Here is a 23476-nt window from a genome sequence, read left to right as displayed (position 1 = left end):
TGGAGTCTGCACGTTCTCCCCATGTCTACGTGGGTTTCCTCCGGGTGCTCCAGTTTCCTCCCACAAGTCCCAAAAGACGTGCTTGTTAGGTGAATTGGACATTCTGAACTCTCCCTCTGTGTACCCAAACAGGTGCCGGAATGTGGCGGCTAGGGGATTTTGACAGTAACTTCATTGCAGTGTTAATGCAAACCTACTTGTGACAATAATAAAGATTATTATTATATTATTCTTGTTATTATAAGACACTTCAAAGTTAAATTGATTCAGACAATATGAAATAGGAGGTGGAATAAACAAAATTGAAGCACTAAAGAAATCCAAGGGAAGGCAAGAACGATTAACAGAAATAAGAGGCATAAAGACTGCTTAATAACGGTTATGGTATTATAATCATGGATGGTTATAAAGTTAATGAATATTTCTGCTACCCAATGCTACCCATTGTATTCATGTTATAAGTTCACTGTAAAATACACTATGAGTAACTGTGATCATTGTCAAATTACAATGGTTTAATTAAAAATTGAACGTCAGTTAATGCAAACCGGAAATTGTTTTCAAGATGATAACTGTATGGATAAGCAGATAAAGTTAGAGCCAAGAATTAAAATTAAATATACTTTCCATTGATTTAAAAAGAGGTTACCTTATTATTTTTCACTTAGCTCCTTTTCTACATCCCATTCTATATTCAGAGTTTGAAAAAGTACTGAAGTAATATTTACAACCTGACCAGGTTCCAGACTAATTTGAAGCCTTTCTATTGCACTTCCGCCATTGTTACGTCTGAAATACACCACGTAGACCAAGGATTGATTCTCAGTCCCAGCAAGTTTCATTAGGCATGTGACCATTCTGTGCTTAACTCTGCGAGTACTTTAACACTGAGCGCCCAAGTATAAGTGTTCAATTACAAAATGCTAACTTGCCTAGCCCTTGATGAAAATAAATGGTCTATCCTTAAAAAAAGGAATTAAGATAGAATTTTCCATGATTCTTGCAATGGCCACGTTTTAACCACGGCATTGCGCCCAGAGCGGATCTGGGCGCATTGGTTGAATAGCGGGAAAGGCCAAAATCAAGATTTATGTTGAGCGCGAACCATTTTGCGATTCACCCAACCCCCTCCCGATGGCGAGTTCCAAATTACGCCCAGAAATGGTGAGAATATCATTAACCCCCATTTGCATTCATTTCAATCTCATTAACGAGATTGAAGTGGAATGCAGCGGCCTCCCTGAAAATGCCCGACTCACCAGCGCAACGTCACCTGGGCGTCCTTTAGTGCTCCTTTTCAAAACCGGGAAGTTGGCACAATGGCTTCTGAGGGGAAGTGAGGAGGTGAGTAGCCATTTCCATTTTCCGGCATTCAGCTCAAGGGTACCGGAGCTGCTGCCCCAGTGCTGGGGGGGGGGGGGGGGGGGCGGGGGGGGCCGTTTGGGCTTGGTCAAGGGGATGGAGCTTTCAGGTTGTGGGGGAGGGGGAAGGTTGGGCTTGGTCAAGGGGATGGAGCTTTCAGGTTGGGGATCGCCCCTGGGCCAAGGGAGTGAAGGGCTTTGTATCTGTGTGGCCTTCAAATCATCTTTTTAAATATTGTGGAGACCCATAACAGGGGCGACCACAGCTGCAGCATGTTTGTCCTACAAGACTCTTCCAGTCAGACCCCTGCTCCGGCTTCGATCCTGAAATTCAATTTCACCCCTTTAACTGTGAGCAGCTTCTAACTGCACAGCTGAAGGCTATTTCAAATGAGGAATTAGCCTGGTTAGCTGTGATAGCACTTCATAGCTGCAGGTTGTATTTGCTGTTTGCTCCTGCTGGTGGTTGCAAATTCCTGGAGGCTGCTGTAGCTGAGAGTTTACTGCTTGCTGCTGCCTTCTCTGCTTGCCTGTTGCCTCTTTCCCTTGGGCTTACTTGCTGCTTTCTAGATGAAGGATTGGATTGGATTTGTTTATTGTCATGTGTACCAAGGTACAGTGAAAAGTATTTTTAGCTCAACAGATCATTAAGTACATGGGAAGAAAAGGGAATAAAAGAAAATACATAATACGGCAACACAAGATATACAATGTAACTACATAAGCACTGGCATCGGATGAAGCATACAGGGTGTAGTGTTAATGAGGTCAGTCCATAAGTTCATTTAGAAGTCTGGTGACAGTGGGGAAGAAGCTGTTTTTGAGTCTTTTCATGCGTGTTCTCAGGCTTCTGTATCTCCTGCCCGATAGAAGAAGTTGGAAGAGTGAGTAAGCCGGGTCGGAGGGATCTTTGATTATGCGGCCCGCTTTTCCCAGGCAGCGGGAGGTGTAGATGGAGTCGATGGATGGGAGGAAGGTTCGTGTGATGGACTGGGCGCTGTTCCCGACTCTGACGTTTCTTGCGGTCCTGGGCTGAGCAGTTGCCATACCAGGCTGTGATGCAGCCCAATAGGATGCTTTCTATGGTGCATCTGTAAAAGTTGGTAAGAGTCAATGTGGACATGCCGAATTTCCTTAGTTTCCTGAGGAAGTATAGGCGCTGTTGTGCTTTCTTGGTGGCAGCGTCGACGTGGGCGGACCAGGACAGATTTTTGAAGATGTGCACCCTGAGGAGTTTGAAACTGCTAACCATCTCCACCTCGGCCCCGTTGATGCTGACAGGGGTGTGTACAGTACTTTGCTTCCTGAAGTCAATGACCAGCTCTTTAGTTTTGCTGGCATTGAGGGAGAGGTTGTTGTCGCTACACCACTCCACTATGTTCTCTATCTCGCTCCTGTATTCTGACTCGTCGTTATTCGAGAACCGACCCACTATGGTTGTATCGTCAGCAAACTTGTAGATGGAGTTGGAACCAAGTTTTGCCACGCAGTCGTGTGTGTACAGGGAGTAGAGTAGGGGGCTAAGTACGCAGCCATGCGGGGCCCCGGTTTTGAGGACTATTGTGGAGGAGGTGTTGTTGTTCATTCTTACTGATTGTGGTCTGTTGGTCAGAAAATCGAGGCTCCAGTTGCAGAGTGGGGAGCCAAGTCCTAGGTTTTGGAGCTTTGATATGAGCTTGGCTGGGATTATGGTATTGAAGGCGGAGCTGTGGTCAATAAATAGGAGTCTGATGTAGGATGAAGGGAAGGGAGGAAAGAAGGTGGTTGCTTTTCTGTCTCTTTTACCTGGAGTGCGACGAGGGAGGATTTTGGCGGGCCTACTACCAGGCTAAGGATGCAGCAAGGCTTGCTCAAGTAGTCTATGGATGTTTTTAAAGGCCTGTTTTGTGTGTTGACTGTGTATTCTGTTCTGGACCTGTGGGTCACCCATTAATGCCCCCTGCGTTCCTGTGGCCCAGTCCTCGGACAGGGTAATGATGGAAGATCAGACACCAATACTGCAGGAGAGGATTGGCGGCGGCCCGGCTCAACTGCGCAGCCTGGAGATTGCACCGGGATACGTTCTTGGACTACCGGTGTCGATGGGGGGGCGGGGGGGTCGGAATTGTATGGTGGATACATGTCACTGGATTATCTTTTTGCCAGTTGCAGCCTCTCCAGCCTCTGTGGCCTGGGAGTTGCTGGAAGACACTGCCTGTGCTGGAGAGGGGGAGGTGGTTTTCACTTTCTCTCCCTCCTCCGCTATGCTCCATGTCAGTGGGACCTTCAGGTGGTTGGTTTACCAAATGGCTTTCCACTGATGTAGGGGCTGTGGGCAAATTACATGTGCGAGAGAAGAGGTGGGGTGTTCTCTCTCCTTCCGCTGTGCCTGTGCCGGTGTGACCTTTTCTGGTGGTCTGTACTGCTCGCTGTCATGCACATGCACTCTGACTGACACACACGCGCAGTCATTCACACTTACACTCTTTATGCACGTGCTCACTCGCCGATATGCACGCACTGACATTCACACACATGCTTCCCTGTACATTCACTGGTGCAGGTAAGGTTCGGGGGGACTTAGGGGATTTTAGGGTCCCAGGATGGAAGCCCTAAGTGATTGTGGGTCTCTCTCCTTCTCCTATTCCTTACAGATATAATGATGTCTGCTGTAATCAATCCCGCCGTGGCTGCCCTCGTGTTGGTTGTGGCAGCCGAGGTGGGCAATGCCGGAGACGGCAGCAAAGCCAAAACAGGTTGGAGGCAGCACCCCATGTGCAGGGGACCACTGCACACCCTGACAACCCTGCCACCCATCAGACTGAGGAGAGACTCAGAAGGGAAGGCCAGCGATGGCCCAAGGTGTACAGGCGTCATTGGTCATTCAATGAGCTGACGGACACCATGTGCCTCAGAAGACTCCACCTCAGCATGGAGAGAGTGCGGAACATGGGCCACATCATCATGGACTTGGCACCCCATGGAGGAGGAGGACATCCACTTCCAGTATCCATGAGGGTCACTGCAGCCCTCAACCCTTATGTCGTATGGTCATTCCAGGGCTCGAGCAAGGACCTGTGAGGCATGGCTCAATCTTCTGCCCACAGATGCATCCGGGAAGTTCTGTACGCCAGGGCATATATCACATTCCAGCTGGACCAGGCCCACCAAGGTGCCCGGGCTGCAGCATTTTCTGCTATTGCCCAGGTCCAGGGGGCGACTGATGGCACGTATGTCTCCCTGCGAGAACCAGGGCATCAGGGAGTGCCCTATATTAACAGCAAGGGGTTCCACTCCCTGAATGTTCAGATCGTGTGCATCCACCACCTCAGAGTCATGCACGTGTGTGCGCACTACCCAGGAAGCGTACATGACAGCTACGTCCTGGGGACTTGGAGATCCCTGGTGTCTTTGACGATCACTCCAGGATGACGGGTTGGTTCTTTGTGGGGCAAGAGATACCCGCTCAGGTCATGGCTGTCGACGCTAGTGCGGAGGCCTGAGACCGAGTTGGAGACCCATTATAATGAGGCCCATGCTGCCTTCCGTGCTGTCATCGAGCGGTGCATTGGCCTGCTGAAAATGCGGTTCCGATGCCTTGACCGCTCTTGTGGTGCCATGCTGTACACCCCACAGAGGGTCTCCCACTTTGTGGTGGTCTGCTGTGCCCACCACAATCTGGCATAGCAGCATGGCGACAGGCTGGAGGAGAAGGAAGAGGGACATGCGGCCTCGTCTGAGGAGGAAATGTGTGTCTCTGTGCTGGTGGAAGGTGGTGATGATAGCTGTGACACCTCGATGGTAGCCTCCTTGGAGCTGTCCTCCGAGGTGTTCTCTTGGGTGGTGGGGGGGGGATCCACTCCGGATCGCCCGGTCTCATCAGCTGGAGATCCTGCGAGTCAATGGGCATATGGTCAGTGAGAGGGGAGGATCATGTTGTCTGACATGAGCTACGCACTTGAGAGAGGTCTTCTGGGTGATGGGGCAGTGGATCCTCAACTCTCTGGCGCAGGCCAACCTCACAGTTGGTGACTGCTCTCTCCTCGGGCAACCTCACGATTTCCATGGCCTGTTCGTCATCGGGGTTGAGGACTCAAATCTCAGGGACTCTCCCCCCCCCCCTGTCTTGGCCCATTCCATTTATGTGTGAGGGCGGCACGGTGGTTAGCACTGTTGCCTCTCAGCACAAGGGACCCAGGTTCAATTCCTGCCTTGGCTGACTGTCTGCTTGGAGTTTCTACTTTCTCCCCGTGTCTGCGTGGGTTTCCTCCGGTTCCTCCGGTTTCCTCCCACAGTCCATAGAAGTGCAGTTTAGATGGATTGGCCATGATAAATTGCCCCTTAGTGTCGGAAGATGCACTGGTTAGGTAGTGTTATGGGGTTACAGGGATAGGGCAGGACAGGGTGGGGTGGGTAGGGTGCTGTATCAAGAGGATTGGTGCAGACTCGATGGGCTGAATGGCCTCCTTCTGCTCTGTAGGAATTCTATCTTCTCCTGCAGGAACAAAGAGAGGGTATTGTGAGCTGCATGCTTTATGAGTCAGGCGGGTCTATAGCAGGTGGCATGTGTGGGTACCTCACCTGGACATGATGGGGTTGTGCTGGTGGCTGCCAGCAGATTCTGAGGAACAAGCACACAGGTCGGATGTGGTCAGGGTGTGAGGTGTCAGCCAGTGATTGGGAGGGTTGGGAGTTTGACAATGGTAGGTGGAACTGATGCCAGGAGAGAGGTGGTAACTTACCCTTTCAGTTCAGTGGAGGTTGTTTGTCTTCTTCCTGCATTGGACAGCAGTCCTTCTTGTCATGTTACCCGCACTGACAGCCGCTGCCGCTGCCACCCACGCAGAATTGGTGACCCTGCTGCTGGTCCTCTGACCCCCTCGGGGGAACATGGTGGACCGCCTCCCATCCACAATGTTGAGAAGCCTTGTGGTGTTGGTATCCCCAAAGCGAGGGGCAGGTCTGCGCGCTGCCATGCTTGTGTGTTAGCTGGGAGTGAGTGATGAGGGAGCGTTTAAAACCAGCTCCCCCTTGTTAGCAGCGAGCTGCTGAGGCGTGAGTCAGGCGAATCAGATGGCGAAGTTGCCAATAATGTCGAGAATCTCGTGGGAGCTCATTTTTGGCACTAACTGCCGTTGAATACAGACTGCGACCTCATCAACATGGCCACTGCAAATCACCCCATCAAACGAGCCCAAAATTGTACTTTGACACTGTTCTATTTTTTTTCCATTGAATCGCGCCCAATGTGTGACCACCCGTCCTGCATTGAATGTCAGCCTCCACATATTTACCAATAGTTTGTTGTAATTATTCCTGCGTTGTCTGTGTTTCAGGAAAGTGAGAAGTTTGGTAACTTATAAAACAGGATGGATCCCTTCCACTCTTCTCCAACCAGTTGGTTCAGAACTTAAGCCTGATCAGACTGATAATAATTCAGGTCAGAGCTCTTTGTTTAACTTAAAGATTGGTGCACTAAATCTGACAGATATCCTTTCAGAATGCAGTTAAAAGAATTTAGAGTAATAAGTAATTATATTTTCATAAGCAAATATAGCCAGGATTTTCCATCAGACAATTCCGTTGGCAGGAAAGGCTGGAAAGCTCAGCCCGCTGTGTGGAAACAATATTCCTTAAATAGTTAGATACATAACAATTACTTACAATATTCTTGTGAGGAACAATGTTCCATTATAAAATGGTTGCCCCTGCGCACTGAATTATTTATACCTGGATAATGCTTTAGGCTAGAAGTTTCCACAGAGATGCTATTAAACCAACATTAGTCCTTCACCACAATCTGGTCATGTGCAGGGGCAGCTCCAAGGAAATTCTTTGAACTAGATTTTTCTGCTTACGTTTTATGGACTGTGGGGTGTAGCTTGAGTGGAATGGGTCAGCCAATCCTTGGGAGCCACACCTTCAGCTGCCAACTCACCCAGATGTGGAATCGGATGTATAATTAGACACAAATACATACCAGGATTTTCTTTCTTGTTATTTACACCTTAGCAGCAACGTGAAGGGATTTTGGTGTGTCCTTGTCTTTCAAAGGTGCTATGATTGTTGCGTGGGGAAGGATAAAAAAAATGACAGGGCTTGGGAAGCCTATTTAATTGATTGCAACATAATCAATTACATAAGCATGAAAAGCACAACCCCAAGGCCAAACTACATGACATTCTCTGCATCCTCTGATACAAGCTTGCACCTGGAAGATGATGAGCCTGCTGGCATTATTTAAGTAACCTTGAAAATTTTCTGAGTTTGGGGTATGGCAGCTCCATCCATTGCACTTCCTCCAGTATTACAATGAAATGGAGGATCAATGCCAAAGGATTTAGCTTGAGTTCTTCCAATGGCTGCTGAATAAAGGCACTTGGCATATAAGGGTCTGGCATATACAGGGTTAATATGGACTGAGTACAGTACCACCCACATAATATTGTAAGAAGGCACATGACCCAGACTGGGGGTCAATGTGGTATTGAGTAGAGAGAGACATGTTAAGACCTAGGCATGAAGATAGCTCCTTGCTTGCACATTTTACTGAATTTCTGTGTATCATTTCAAGTAGTTAATAAAGACTTGCTGTCAACATACAGAAGACTACAAAGACTTCTTTACCAGACACGTTCTATAACCAAAACCATCACAACGGCCACCACCTAGTGAGTTATGCAATTAGGAAGTCCTAGGTTCAATCCCTGGGCCTGGTCTGGGCTAAATTTCCTAATCCTTGCTGGAGAAGTGGGCGCTTGAGCTAGTTTTGTAGCCTGATTCAACAGAGGAGTACATCTGTCAAGATTCTTGCATCTGTCTGTTCTCACGTAACTCTTGTTGTAAACATTGGGTGTGATTAGAATTGGGCTCAGTTTCATTCCACTGAAGAATTGCACCTCAATAAGAGTCAGGGCCTTTGGTGTGAGAGCAAAAGGGAGGAAACTGAAACTGTAGGAACCTCGCATCCAAATCTGTGTCCATTTTACTAATTCTCTACAGTTTATGCGATGTGACAAATACGCTTTCAAATGAAATTTTTAATGACGTATCTGCTTTTACAGATTTTTACAGTGATATGTGCACAGCAGCATTTGCTGATAGTGAAGACAAGGAGAGTTCAAACATGGGAAGCTATACTTCAGGAACCAGAACTGAAAGCTGATCTTGTCAGTTCCTCTATCATCCCTTGTACCTTAGGCTTCAATCAGGCCTATAGTCAGCTTGAGGACACTTCAGTAGCTGGCCACATGAAGTGGGAATAAAATACTCCACTGCTGAAGAATCATGTAGCTGTGTGTAAAGAATTGAGTTTTCTTGTTTGTAATGAGTTGATTTGTTCATAACAAATGCTCTTTAATGGTTTAATAGATTGAGCATTAGCAAGGGCCAAGTTTTTGAACCCTATCCAATTTCATTTTCTGCAGATTGCAACATTTTGACTCTCCAATTACCAACATTGTTTGTTGGGACAAACCACATTAAATATAGTTCAGGCGGCATTAATAAAAACTGAGTTCAAACTCCTGGAATGTTTTGACTAGCCAAACCAGTATTTCATGCTATAAGCTCTATTCCTATGTTTCCAAGCACACAAGCAGCCTGATTCATTACATGACATCTAAACCCTAGCTGCCTGTGGAAATTGCCCACAAACAAGACGCGAGCATGCATAAAGATGCCTATACACATTCACTGATTGGTGCACTAAGAAGAGAGATTGCTAATGCCACTTGAAAAGATAATTTTCTCAGGAAATGGTTTCTGATCTGCAGGGAAATACCGCCATCTTTTACTTCAGTAAAATGATTGCGTTTTCATTTTATCAACCTCTGCTCTATTAGCAGTGGCCTTTAGCTGCATCCTTGAGACAACTACTGTGGGACAGATCGTATGACAATTGGCATGGATCATAGGCATACAAATATGGCTCGTAAAAGGAATAGCAGACTGTTGCTTATACGTCAGTTTGAAGTGCTGTATGAAAGCTGTAGGCAGACCAGGTTGCATGCTATATTGTATTTTATTGCTATTTGGACTACAAGATGGTTATACTTTCAAAAGAATGTTTTAATAATCTTCAAAAGCATAGTGGACCTTCTGAAGTGTAAAACTGATTGATGTGAAATGTTTTATGTCTCTTGAAGAGAGGCAGTTATCAATTTTTGTCAGAAGTGTGTTTTTTTATACGATAATGGTTGAGTCAAAAAGAGGGGGGATTTATCAGTTAACTCATGATGACCAGTGAATAGAAGGCAAAAACTTAATGTTTTTTTGCGTAAAGTTTAAACAAACCATGCAAAAAATATGTTTCATGATCTTTTTAAGGTGAAGTAGATGTGGAGAGAATACTCTCCACTCTGGTGATCAGAACGTCAGCTTCTGCATCAGTGTTTAATGAAAATTCAGAGCCTCAAATTGTTTTCCCACAAATACAGATGTTTTCCTAACCCCCATGAAATATAAACATTTTAATTTAATTTAGTTTCTGGCGAAAAGTTCCAAGAAAACACATTTCATAATGTGACAATCATGTCCTCATGTACACTAAGAATGCACGTGTGCCAACCTGCAATCATTAGACTACAATTAAATTACAAGCCTAAACCTAACCGAGAAATTCTAGATACCTGGCAGTTACATTCTATCCTATTGTCACCTATCACCCCCAAACAAATCAAGGAAAACCAGCAGGCATTGACCAAAGTACTCTCATTTGCACAACGGTGTAGAAGTGCCAGATGTTTCTCTGGCATTTTGCTTGCTACTACAGGCTTGTGGTCTATCTGGCAGGAGATGAATGTCATTGAAAATACTTACCATCGTCTATTTTAATTGTATAGTAATTGTATTGTAAAACAATTCAAATGAAATCATTACTGTGATTCATACAAGATTTTGTTATTGCACTGTCATTTTAGATTTTTTCTGCGCAAATTGTCTGCCAAACTCAGACCCCTCCATTAGCTTAACCTTTCTGTTGTTATGCAACAGTTTTTGTGTTGTCTGTCGTATATTAATGTATAATGTGAACAAAGATTATATTGTGTCAAAACAAATTTATTATATATATTAGAGATCAATCATTTTTTGAAAAGATTTATGTTTATTTTTTATGTATAGTTGCGCATTCAATGTACGTGCAATCCAGCTTCAGCACTGACTTGGTGCAAGTGTAAGACGGACATGTTACCTATCAGTTATACACGTATGTTGAAGTATCTGTATATGTTGTTACATATGTTGTTACGTGCTGATATTTATGTAATAATTCAGAAGCCTGGAATCCTGCTGTGGAAAGAGCTGCTTTGATTCATCGTTGAGAAAGCTCAAGGCTTACTTTGGAATCTTCAAGTGGAACGAGCTGTATTTTGTACATCTAATCCCTTTTGGCACCAAAAAACAAAACCATTGTTAAATACCTTATCAGTGTACATTTTTAAGTTGAATATTGTAACATTAGCAGTAAAACAAATTCTGATTATTTAATTTGCTTGTGAATTTGTTTAAGACAAGGCCAATTGACAGCAACTGTGAAAACAAACATTTGAGAAATCTAACTACATAATGAGAAAAGACACTGTTTAAAAATGTAACGAGAGTTCCAGTACTTTAGTGACGCGCTGTTTTCATCTGTAGATTTTTCCAAAATTAGCTATTAGGCACAAGTTTAAATAAAGGTTGTTGCTAAGTACCTGTTTAAATAATCAAATACAAAATACAAACACAGTTATATAATCGGGGTATACAGGAAAATAATGTAAATTGGCGAACTGGTCCATCAAGTCCGTCACATGCTGACACAGAGCAATCTGCACGCCCTGTCAAACCTCCCTTCCTACATTACAATAATATCTGCATTTCTAAGGAGCATCATTACCTGTAAAGTGCTTTGCAATGTCCTGGGGTCATGAAAGGCATTATATAAATGTGTAACATTCATTCCCAGCCATATGATTTCCTGCAAGAGGCAGAAAAAAAAACACTTTGGCAAACTTCAGAAAAAAATCTAAGATCAGAATCTTACATTGATTCGTGCCCAACCCAAAAGCGTTTACAATTGTGCAAGATGTTGGGCACTACATCATTGTGCCCTCGTTCTATATTTCACTCAGTGGGTACGTGCACAAGTCAGAAGCACACTGTCAACAATCAAGAAGCCAACTTAAGTTAATTGAACAGCAATTAACTGGGATTTTACATTGTCCATCTACTTTTACAGTTGCCGGGCAAGCCGATTGGCCAGGCGGCTTTTACGTTTAAGCTGCAACCTCGATCCAAAGTCCGGGCTCAAATAAAATTAACTAATGTATCTGGAGACTGAGGTCTGTGTATGATTGTCTGCCTAGACAGTCGTGTCGCAGGGCAGAATTTAATGGAAAAATGTTGAAGTTAATTTGTGGCGAGTTTTTCAGGGAATTACCCATCACTATCAAACGAGACTTAGGGCCCAATTCTCTTGCCACGTTTCGCTCAAGCCAAAGCACAACGTGGCCGGAGAATCCCCGGAGAGCCCACCAGCGGGCCTCCTGATGGCATCCACGCCTCGCGGGATTCACCAAGTCCCGCGGGATGTCGGAGTATGAACTCTGCCCAAAAGGGGTGGGACCAAATGACACTCACGGAAGTGTCTTAAACCTACTTTAGACCTACCTGCCCGGGGTCTGCCGGCCTCTCTCGATTCTCGGCTGCAGCCGGGCGCCAATCAGCACTAATCCACACAAATGTGGACCAAGCAGACCGGCCCCGCAGGTCTCCTGGGCAATTGGAGATCCCTGGGTGGTGAGGGTAAGTGCAGGGTGGCCCCCTGGCCCTCCGCCTGGAATGGAAAAATGTTGAAGTTAATTTGTGGCGCTGCTCAGCTGGTACCTTGACATGGCCACCCTGGCATTGCCAAGGTGCCTTAGTGGCACTGCCAAGCTGACAAGAGTTGCCTGGGTGCCAGGGTGGCACTGCCAAGGATCAAGGGCAGAGGGGGGCCATGCTCATGAAATGAGGGTGGAGGGGGGTTTGAAGCGTGGGGAAGTGCAGGGCAAATAAGTAAGGGCCTTTGGGAGATGGGGGTGATGGGTAGGGGTCCTGGAAGGGAGGAGGTGCAGTAAGGGAGCTTGTGGGGGCTTGAAGAGGGGGCCCTCTAGGGATCCCATAGTGGGATGTGTAGGGTAGTGCCCCTGTGTGTGGGAGGTTGACATTTGCCATGGGTAGGGCATGGGGGGATCCACAAGCTCACTTAGAGTTCGGGGCACCTTTTCAAAATGACAGCCCGATCTCTGGGTTCAGCTCCCCAGTGCTAAAAAAAAATTCAAGGGCACCATGGTGGTGCAGTGGTTAGAACTGCTGCCCACACGGCGCCGAGATCCCAGGTTCAATCCCGGCCCTGGGTCACTGTCCGTGTGGAGTTTGCACATTCTCCCCGTGTTTGCCAAAACGGCGCAAATCAGTCGGGCATCGCGCCGCCCCAAAGGTGCGGAATCCTCCGCATCTTGGGGGGCTGAGCCCCAACCTTAAGGGGCTACGCCCGCGCCGGACTAATTTCCGCCCCGCCAGCTGGCGGAAAAGGCCTTTGGTGCCCCGCCAGCTGGCGCGGAAATGACATCTCCGGGCGGCGCATGCGCGGGAGCGTTAGCGGCCGCTCACGGCATCCCCGCGCATGCGCTGTGGAGGGAGTCTCTTCCGCCTCCGCCATGATGGAGACCGTGGCAAAGGCGGAAGGAAAAGAGTGCCCCCACGGCACAGGCCCGCCCGCGGATCGGTGGGCCCTGATCGCGGGCCAGGCCACCGTGGGGGCACCCCCCGGGGCCAGATCACCCCACGCCCCCCCAGGACCCCGGAGCCCGCCCGCGCCGCCTTGTCCCACCGGTAAGGTAGGTGGTTTAATCTACGCCGGTGGGACAGGCATTCTAGCAGCGGGACTTCGGCCCATTCGGGCCGGAGAATCGCGTGTGGGGGGCCGCCAACTGGCGCGGCGCGATTCCCGCCCCCGCCGAATATCCGGTGCCGGAGAATTCGGCAACCGGCAGGGGCGGGATTCACGCCAGCCCCCGGCGATTCTCCGACCTGGCGGGGAGTCAGAGAATCTCGACCCAGGTTCCTCTCCCACACTGGCTAGTATTTTCCAATCAGCAGGTAGGCCTCAAATGAGAAGGTGGTCTTCAGGCAAGAGATTTTGTAGGGCAATACTTCACCCACGGAGCCCCCCAACCCCCCACACCCACCCTTGCAATCGTGGCTGCTAGCTCTCTAGGGGAGGGGTTACCCTCTGTGATCCTGGCCTAGCATCTGTGGCTATTTTATCTTAGAGGGCACCTCCTATATGAAGCACCTCTCCCTCTTTGCAGGGATCAATCATCCCACGTCAGATGTTGGGGCTGCTGATGGGCATCACCATCCTTAATTAGATGCCAAGCAGTCTGACCATGAATTGATCAATACAATAAAAGCATTCCTGGTGATTAGTCTCGGCATGGTGCTATGTTGGACCCGCATTTGATCCTGGCATCAGGGTCCTGCCTCCAAATGGAAAATCAACACTTTCTGTGAAATACAATTTCCTGTCATTCAGCCTAACTTCATGCTTCTGCATTTCATACTGACGCCTCTTAATTTTCCCATTCATATTCTTTAAATATATTTATTACCACAAAGAGATAAAGAAGTAGCGGTGCCACGCTTTAAGTCCCTGAGAGATGTTGCTTCTACAGGGTGAGATGGTGAACTCCCCAAAAGCCTGCAAAACGCTCCGCTGATGTCACTGCTGATATTTCACCAGCCAATAGTGTTACTTGAATACATAACAAAATTCAACCAAAAATAACCTATCCACCCCAACAGAACCAACTCTCTCTGTCATAATATCCACTCATGTATATAATGAGATACAGAGAGGCAGTGACTGACACACAGAATAACCCAAAAACACACAGGACACAGAACAACCAATCACCAGACAGGACACTGCAGGGGACACCACCACTATAAAACACATGAGGCATCAAGACTCTGCCTCTTCTCACTGGATACAGCTACAGAGATAGTCAGGGTGCACAGTGCAGTGAGCACCATCTCCATGTGACAGAGAGCCAGTCTGGTCAATCCAGACAGAGGTTATCAGTTTAGATTAATAGAGTGTCAACCCACTGCAGATTACGTACAGCAATCAGCAGGTTCAATAAAACAGTGTTGAACCATCTCCTGTGTCGGAAGCCTGTTTCTAGTCTCATTGCATCCAGTTGCAGTCAATGTTAAACCCACTCATATAACACATCACTCTCCTCATTTTAAAACCTCAATTAGATTACCTTGAAGTCTATACTTCTTCAATGAAAATAGCAGATAGTTCCCTGAGCTGTGCTGATAGCTAAGAGGCCCAGAACTAGGTATTGCTGCAATTGTTCTTCTCTTGACTTTCTCCCTGGTCTAATGTCTTGGTAAATATTAAATACAAAGAGCACAAGCGTATAACACTAACACTGATTCATACGATTCATGCATATTGTAGAGTCATCTTTGATCACATTTTTCTTTCTGTTTTTAAGCATACTTCTAGTAATTCCTGAAATTCATTATAAAAGTCAGCGCTGGTATGCAGATTTCTAACTTTCAATACAAGGTGTTACAGTTCATGTTTTTGCGTCGCCCTTCTGTCTTGGGTCCGTGACAAAAGGATGTTTCAATAAGTAGGCTGAGCAACACTTAAGGTCCAAAATCTGAATCTTTATGTGTCATGTAAGACAATAAGACATAGGAGCAGAATTTAGCCCATCGAGTCTGCTCCGCCATTCAATCATAGCTGATATTTTTCTCATCCCCGTTCTCCTGCCTTCTCCCCATAACCCCTGATCCCCTTAGTAATCAAGAACCTATCTATCTCTGTCTTAAAGACACTCAGTGATTTGGCTTCCACAGCTTTCTGCGGCAAAGAGTTCCACAGATTCACCATCCTCTGGCTGAAGAAATTCCTCCTCATCTCAGTTTTAAAGGATCGTCCCTTTAGTCTGAGATTGTGTCCTTTGCTTCCTGTTTTTCCTACAAGTGGAAACATCCTCTCCATGTCCACTCTATCCAGGCTTCGCAGTATCCTGCAAGTTTCAATAAGATCCCCCCTCATCCTTCTAAACTCCCAACGAGTACAGACCCAGAGTCCTCAACCGTTCCTCGTATAACAGGTACGTTCGAGCACGTCTAAGATTAACATTTACTCCCTGGTTGCAGTATACAGTGACTGGAGATCATATCCACTACATCCTGAAATGATTTGATCAGATTTACTTCCAAGTTACATTGTTGACATAAACAAAAGAGCACAGAAGAATACTGCACAATACTTAAACATAATAAGACTGGAATCGATCTATTGGCATTAAAGCCATATTTTAGAATGTATTTTTTACTGACTGCTTCTTGGAAATATTAGTCAGGCTTTAAATCTAACCTAGACAAATGGAACAGCCTATCCATCTCACTCTAGGCTGGGAAACACAAGAAAAATGAAAGTACACCGATCACTTTTGTACTTGTTCAGGAATTAACAATCATCATTTCAGTGCAAATATTCATGACATGTGTGGGTTTTGTATGGTTAGGCATGAATTCATTTCAGACAGCCAAACATGAACGAACGAATTTCAGCCTTTTGTGTTTTACACATAGTTGAACAATCTAACTCCAGAGAATAACAGGATGGGATCTGATCAGTCCCAAATCTCAAACTGTACAAACTGTAGGAGAGCCTATCCGATGAACCCTACCTAGCTTGGCCTTTATAGATCCCCAGAAAATATCCCCGGAAGCAATCAATAATAATGACAGGCAAAACCCAGGAAAAGATCGACATCTTGCGGGAGCATTTCAAAAATTCCCTTTCCCCAATTTAGACCAAAGGGGAGTTTCAGATCTATTTACCATAAGAGTATTGTAAATTTCTTGAGAGAAGCTAAATTGTTCCCTTCCAGCAACTGATAAACAAGTTCCATCCGGCCCATGCTGTCCAATGTCCAGCCACATTTATCACATTGCAGCATGAGAAGACTCTTTTGGAGCTCTGGTGTTTACTAAACAACAAACTAGTATAAAGATGGGGCCATTCACTCCACCATATTTGCTTTCAATTCAAAAGGCAATATTAAATCTTTGAAGAAGCTTTGAATTGACAGATACGCCATGAAATTAAGTGGTGGGCGTTTTTATATATTCTGCATTTGATTGAAGATTCCTATGATGCCTGGAACCTGGGCCTCAGAACTCTTCAAGATGAATGAGGGAGGAACCAAATGAGGTCTGCATGCAGATTGGCTACTGCTAACACCACAGTGATGACTTCGGGGGTGGATTGCTAACTTCAGGGCTGGGGAAACAGGTGTGACTACTCGCCTAAGTGTGTAATGCAGTCCTCAAGGTGGGGGTGGGGGGGTGTGAATCATATTGTGTTGTGCTCTTGACTTAGCATAAGCTGCTTCCTTGATGTGCACTCTGACAAAGGAAGGTTCAGACTTGGAGATAGCTTTAACATGTTTATTAAACTATTAACACTATTTTCACTGAGATTGCCTTGGTACCTGAGGTGCTGTGGGTCTCGAACATCATCTTGCCTGGCTGCTGTCGCTGGTAGTCACTGTTTGCTGAGTTTTAACTATATGGATTGAAACAGTTCACTCCCGGAACCATGTTTTGTTATGCTCTTGACTCAGCATAAGCTGCTTCCTTGATGTGCACTCTGACAACAGAAGGTTCAGACTTGGAGATAGCTTTAACACGTTTATTAAACTATTAACAATTCTCCTACTTGGATTCAACGCTACTGTTAATCCTGCTATAGCTACTCAGACTGACGAACCAATCTGCTACAAACCATGCGGTGGGAGTGATATTCAATCAACCCTGTGTCTGTACTCACTGAGAGTCTCCATTGGAAAGAGACTGAGCATGTGTGATGTGTCCTTTTATATGGGTTGATGTAATGCCCCCCCCTGTGGTAATATCACCTCTGTGTGTATCGTAAATGCCCATTGGTTGTGTCCTATCTTACTGACCTATTGGTTGACTGCCTCTGATCATGTTTCTGGTGTTCCCTCTAGTGTCTAGCTAGGTGTAGTGTATGTACATTAACCCTTTCTGTACTTACAGTGATGTATATCACCACAGGGGTGTGTGAATCATTAGATTCGGTGGGGAGAGGAAGTCATTATGCAGCACACCACAAGGTCAGAGTTTGGGCCTGGGGAGGGAAATTGGGGATTGGGAATCTCAGAATCACAGATGTTCGTGACAGAAACATTCTGCTATTTAGCTAAATCAGAGAGCCAGGAACAGCAATCAGCAGGCTCCCTTATGTGGAGTTGGGAGGAAAATGATTGCTCCACCTGGTCCCCCATTGAGCTGAATAACTTACCTCTTTGTTACAAGGATTCATAGGCTTAGGCCACGATTCTCCAGCCTCGTTGTGCTCTCACTCAAGAGTAACGAGGCCGGGCAGCATGGTGGCGCAGTGGTTAGCACTGCTGCCTCACGGCGCCGAGGTCCCAGGTTCGATCCCGGCTCTGGGTCACTGTCCATGTGGAGTTTGTACATTCTCCCCGTGTCTGCGTGGGTTTCGCCCCCACAACCCAAAGATGTGCAAGGTAGGTGGATTGGCCATGTTCAATTGCCCCTTAATTGCAAAAAATGAATTGTGTACACTAAATTTTTTTTAAAGGCCGGTGAATATCAGGGGAGGTCAAAAACGAAATCCACGCCGGGCCGCAAATAGTTTGTGATACAAAAGGCCCATTCGCGTAAGCGAAATGGGGATCTCGCCGTAGCGTGGCGAGAAACCAATTATCAGCACTTAGGCCCCATTTCCATACAATTAACGAGAATGACCCCCCATATCCAACAGCCTCTCATCATTCAGCAGCCTCCCCAGCAAGTGGTCATGCTGGCACTGATTAGTACTCCCTTTGAAAAACATGAAACTGGCGGAAGGGCATCTGTGGGGAGCCGAGGACGTGAGTAGCCATCTTTGCTCACAGGCAAAGAGATTGGGAGCGCTGGGTTTGCCAGCACCACCATGCCAACTCCTGGATCATTTGTACCTATTCCTGGGGCAACAGTTGTCCCTGCCCGCCTGTCCCGCCGACCACCCATAACCCCCATCGACTGCCAAGGCCTCTGGCTGCACGGCTGAAGGCTACTGCTGATAGGGGATTGGCAATCGTGGTTAAGTGAGCACTTCACGAAGGGCGGCATGTGGCACAGTGGTTAGCTCTGCTGCCTACGGCGCTGAGGACCCGGATTCGAATACTGGCCCTGGCCCACTGTCCGTGTGGAGTTTGCACATTCTCCCCGTGTCTGCGTGGGTTTCACCCCCACAACTGAAAGATGTGCAGGTTAGGTGGATTGACCACGCTAAATTGCCCCTTAATTGGAAAAAAAAATAGTTGGGTACTCTAAATTTTTAAATATTTTTTAAAAAGTGAGCACTTCACAGATGCCTAGTGGAGTCTCATGTGTGGGCGGGCCATGTAGCAAGTGGGAGTCATTGCCTAGCACCAAATCAAAACCCTGATGGCTGGCCACTGTGCTTGAGCACTCCGGAGGCAACACCACACACACATCTGAAAACCCAGGGGATGGCACACAGCTCCGGGTACATGTCCATGGCCGGAGGGTGGGTGAATGCCACGGAGAGGGGGAATGCCTGGAGAGGTGGGCAGAAGATCCGGAGGTCAGCCCTCCCAGGGCAGAAGTGACAGAAGCGTCATAAAGGTTGCGCAAAAAGGATTTTAACATGCTATACAATACCCCACACCCGTTGGTGCTGCCCCCCACCCCCAATTCCCCCCCCCGCCACCCTCTACCTAACCTCCCCTGGTGCCCTCAGTGATCCTAAGTTAAAGAAAATTTCCCAAACACAGACTATGCAGTGAATATATCAAGATTGTCCTGCAATAGTTTAACATCTTCTACAGTCCTAACTCTGCATATCGCTTCATATTGCCTGAAAACATACAGAGCATGTCATGCAGTAATAGAGATAGCAAACAGCAAAGATTTTAACATCGATCCTTGTGGAGACACCACTGATAACTAGCCTCCGACCATATCTAAATATATTGACAACAGCTTTCTTTTGTTTTGAGAATTCAGAATTTCCAATTCACCTAACAAGCACGTTTGTCGGAACTTGTGGGAGGAAACCGGAGCACCTGGAGGAAACCCATGCAGACACGGGGAGAACGTGCAGACTCCACACAGACAGTGACCCAAGTTGGGAATGGAACCTGGGACCCTGGCGCTGTGAAGCAACAGTGTTGATCACTGTGCTACTGTGCCGCTCTGACAACAACTTTCTGTCGAAGGACATTCAGACAATTCTTAATCCATCACTTGCCTTGTCTAGATGTCTACTGCATTACCCAACAGTACTGAATTAGCAAATTTCTCAAATAATCTGATCAATGAGTAAAACATTACCTCCTTTTTCAGAAGCTGCATTGAGTATCCCTGACGTTGCTTTCTCTACCTCAGTGTTCATATAAGGCGGCTCCTTTGAAAATCACCTATTACTGAAATAAAATCAATGGGCCGGTAGTTACTGTCTAGTTCTGCTTTCTCAGCTTTGTTCAAAGATGAAGCTATATTTGCATTATTCCAGACTAAGGGAATAGTTCCAACTCTAATGAGCTATAAATGTATGGGAGAGAAGGTTATGAGCACTATTCCATTTCTTTACAGACACTGATTAATGTCATCTAAGCTGGCAGCTTGGTCTATTCCTTCCTCTATCTAAGACAGCAACTTCAAGTATTTCAATGTTTGTTGCAGGAAATTTATTACTGTTAGCTGATCATCACATTCAAGAATAAAGACTGATGCTCGGTTACTATCTCCGCAATACTCTATGGGCATTCAGTCAATTCTTAATCCATGACAGGATATTAACATTAATAACATAAGATTCTATATTGTGGAGTAACCTCTTCTGCCGTGCTTTACCAAAGACTTTCAGAAGGTCCAGAGAAACCCTGGGCGCGATTTAACAGAAATGAAACAGGGTCCCATGTCAAGCACGTTTAGCCGGGTGTTTCCCAGCACGCGCGGCACCGAGGAAGACCCCGTTATCTACTGGGACTCTGTTTCATTTCGGGGCCTCAGCAGGAAACACCCTGCTGAGACCACACTTAGTCCCATTACCTGCACAGAGGGGCTCCGCTCGCCAGTGCAGGAAGATTGGGGCGCCATTTGAGACCCCCCAACGCAACACCCAGACCCCACTCCCCACCAACATCCCATGACAGGTTATTACCCAAGAAGCGCATCGCGAGATTTACCGGCCACGTTGCACCCCGCTTCGGGCTTGGAGTGCTTGTTAGATTCCACCCCACATCTATTGCAGTGCCCTAATGTACTAATGTTCCCATTATGGCTGTAAATCAGGAATTTGAAGGGAAAGAGGAACTCAGGAACATTTACAATCACCGGGAAATGATATTTAGCAAATTGTTGGAGCTGCGGGCTGTCAAATCCTCAGATCCAAATGAAATTCATTCTAGTGTATTGAAAGGGGGCTGATGAGATGGTTCATGCGTTAGTTATAATTTTACAAAACTCTATAGATTCAGGAAGGAGCCATTAGATTGGAAAATAGCAAATGTAACTCCTTTATTCAAAAAGGAAGGGAGACAGAACATCACTTTGAAGCTGCTCTCTCTTTCCCCGTTGTTTTAATTCTACTCGCGCTCTTTTATCCAATGTCTCAGCTGTTCTCCTTACCCTCTTTTATCCCAATCGACTCCACAACTTCCAGGTCCAACTTACCAAGGCCACTGCTCGCCTTTCTGGGAAAAGGTAGAAAAAGAAAGGAGCACCTCAGTCCCTCCTCACCGAGCTCAGTCAGTTACCAAACTCCAACTTAAGCACTCTACTGCAGCCCAATGCAGCATTCCAATGCATACAAAGTCAACACTGTAAGATGGTCTGCTCACCAAGCTAACCAAATCCTGAAGATCATATTTGCCAGTCTGGACCTGCAGCAGTTGGTCAAGCAAATCACTAACTCTACCATTACCATCATGCCAGGGGATAAATCCTGGTTCAATGAAGAGTGCAGGATGGCTAGGAGCAGTACCAGCATAAGCAAGGCGAACGTAAAAATGAGGTGGCAACCAGGTAAGGCTACAACACAGGACTACTTGCATGTTAACCAGCAGAAGCATCATGAGATAGACTGAGGGAAGTGATCCCTCAACCATTGGATCAGATCTAAGCTCTGCCAACCAGCCATATGCAGTTGTGAATGATGATGGCCAATTAAAAAACTACCTGGAGGAGGAGGCCCAACAGATATCCCCATCCCCAAGGATGGGGGAGCCCAACAAATCAGTGCAAAAGACAAGGCTGAAGCATTTTCATCCTTCTTCAGCTGTAAGTGGTGAGTGGATGATTAATCTCGGCCACCTCCTGATGTCCCCAGCATCAAACATGCCCGTCTCCACTCAATTGATAGCTGGAGACTCCACATGATATCAAGAAATAGCTAAAGGCATTAGATATTGAAAGGATTAGGGGCCTTGACAACCTCCTGACACTAGTACTGAAGGCACTTGCTCCAGAAAAATCAATACTCCTAGCCAAACTGTTCCGATAGAGGTACAACATTCCAAACAATGTAGAAAATTGCCTGGGCATATCCTGTTCATAGAAAGCAATCTGACCAATTACCACGCCATCAGCCACTTTTCAATCGTCAGCAATGATGTCATTGACAGCTTTCTATCAAGCGGCATTTTCTAAGAAGTAGCACTTGCGTAGATATAACCTGCTCACAGATGCTCAGTTTGGGCTTGCAAGGGCCACCCAGCTCCTGGCCTTATTGCAACCTTGGTCCGTAAACTCAAGAAGGAGGTGAAAGTGACTACCCTTGACATCAAGGCTGCATTTGACCTGATGCAACACCAAGGACCCTTGGCGAAATTCAAGTCAATGCAGATTGGGTGGTACAGTTCCATGTCAGTGTCGCGCAAATGGATTGTCCGTTCAAATAAGGAAAACTTGAAAGCATGTCTGACAGTCATATCTTCTTCATCCCTTGAGGGTTTTGAACCTGAAGACTCATTGCTGAGTAGGCTTTTTTAATTTCTCTTATGCCGATGTAAGCTGCTTCAATTTGTTTTGCTCGTTAATCTTTCAGTCCCACCCTTTATGATGTTGCTGCATGTCAATGATAAGTGTCTGCCCTCAAGGATTTCTCAGCATGTCAAATAGCATGCAAACGACATAGTTAGCTCTAACACCTCATTTCCTGCGCATTAATAAACCCCGTGACCCAGGCTTCTGCTGTGGAGGAAGATAAAGTGAACAAAGACTGGGAAAGCAACAATCCTAAACCAATAATGCCAATCATCATCTTAGGTGCTCTGGCTAAGGGGGATAAAGACTATCCCCCAGCTGCTGTCCAGGTTGCCCACCAGAACCCTTACCCATCTGTGGAGGAACTGCATGTTTCACATCAGATGAATCATTCCATCCACCAGCCTCGTAAGTGAAGGGCCACTCTCCCTGAATGTGAAATTTGTTCAGAACAGTGATAAGGCTCTTGGAGTATTTTGCCTTGAATTTTTTAAAAATTTGTTGTTATATTAAAGTGTAAGCCTTTGGGACTCATTAATATGGGCTGGAAAAGTGCAACAGGAAATGCTGAAATTGCTCAACAAGTCAGGCAGTGTTTATGGAAAGAGAAAATGGATGGAAATAGATTGGGAACTTGGTGGGGAGACGGTGCTGTAAACTCAATCCAATCAAAGGTCAAGGTTTATCTTGCATAGGTTATAACTTTCATACAACCTTTGTTGGGCTAATACATCACATCCTTTGATAGATAGTGCATTCAAACCAATTTGCATGTGCCATAGATTGGTCACACTTTCCATAGAATCCCATACAGTGCATAAGGAGGCCATTTGGTCCATCGAGTCTGCACCAACCCTCCGAAAGAGCACCCTATCTAGGCCCTTTCCCACTCACCATCCTTGTAACCCCATCTAACCTGTGCATCTTTGGACACTAAGGGGCAATGGCCAATCCACCTAACCTGATTTAGTGTCCTTTTTCGCTTATAATGTTGGCTCACTGTCTGAACCATGTACTTCAACCCTAATCGC

General features: G+C 46.3%; 1 protein-coding gene and 1 long non-coding RNA gene across 9 annotated transcripts in view; one reads left to right on the top strand and one right to left on the bottom strand.

Moving 5' to 3' along the window:
- mcf2l2 (MCF.2 cell line derived transforming sequence-like 2) overlaps positions 1–10824 on the top strand; it is a 650277-nt gene extending 639453 nt beyond the window's left edge. For 6 of the 7 annotated variants that reach the window (XM_072474222.1, XM_072474228.1, XM_072474225.1 and 3 more), the window contains 2 exons: positions 6677–6780; positions 8405–10824. In XM_072474222.1, the coding sequence (XP_072330323.1) occupies positions 6677–6780; positions 8405–8505 (205 nt within the window). In that variant the 3' untranslated portion in view covers positions 8506–10824. The remainder of the gene's footprint in view (positions 1–6676; positions 6781–8404) is intronic. The other variant, XM_072474227.1, reaches the window with a different exon arrangement.
- On the bottom strand, positions 10592–17022 carry LOC140389752 (uncharacterized). Of its 2 annotated transcripts, none has more exons than XR_011934471.1 (3): positions 16895–17022; positions 11221–11301; positions 10592–10726 (listed from the first exon to the last, which is right to left on the bottom strand). It is a non-coding gene; the product is annotated as an uncharacterized lncRNA (long non-coding RNA). The 2 variants fall into 2 exon arrangements; XR_011934470.1 differs by lacking the exon at positions 16895–17022 and adding an exon at positions 11994–12155.
- Positions 17023–23476: the final 6454 nt, after the last annotated feature.

Source organism: Scyliorhinus torazame, chromosome 14 (genome assembly GCF_047496885.1).
Source record: "Scyliorhinus torazame isolate Kashiwa2021f chromosome 14, sScyTor2.1, whole genome shotgun sequence".
Taxonomy (NCBI): domain Eukaryota; kingdom Metazoa; phylum Chordata; class Chondrichthyes; order Carcharhiniformes; family Scyliorhinidae; genus Scyliorhinus; species Scyliorhinus torazame.
Note: the sequence above shows the minus strand (reverse complement) of the source record. Positions and strands in the feature narration are given on the sequence as shown.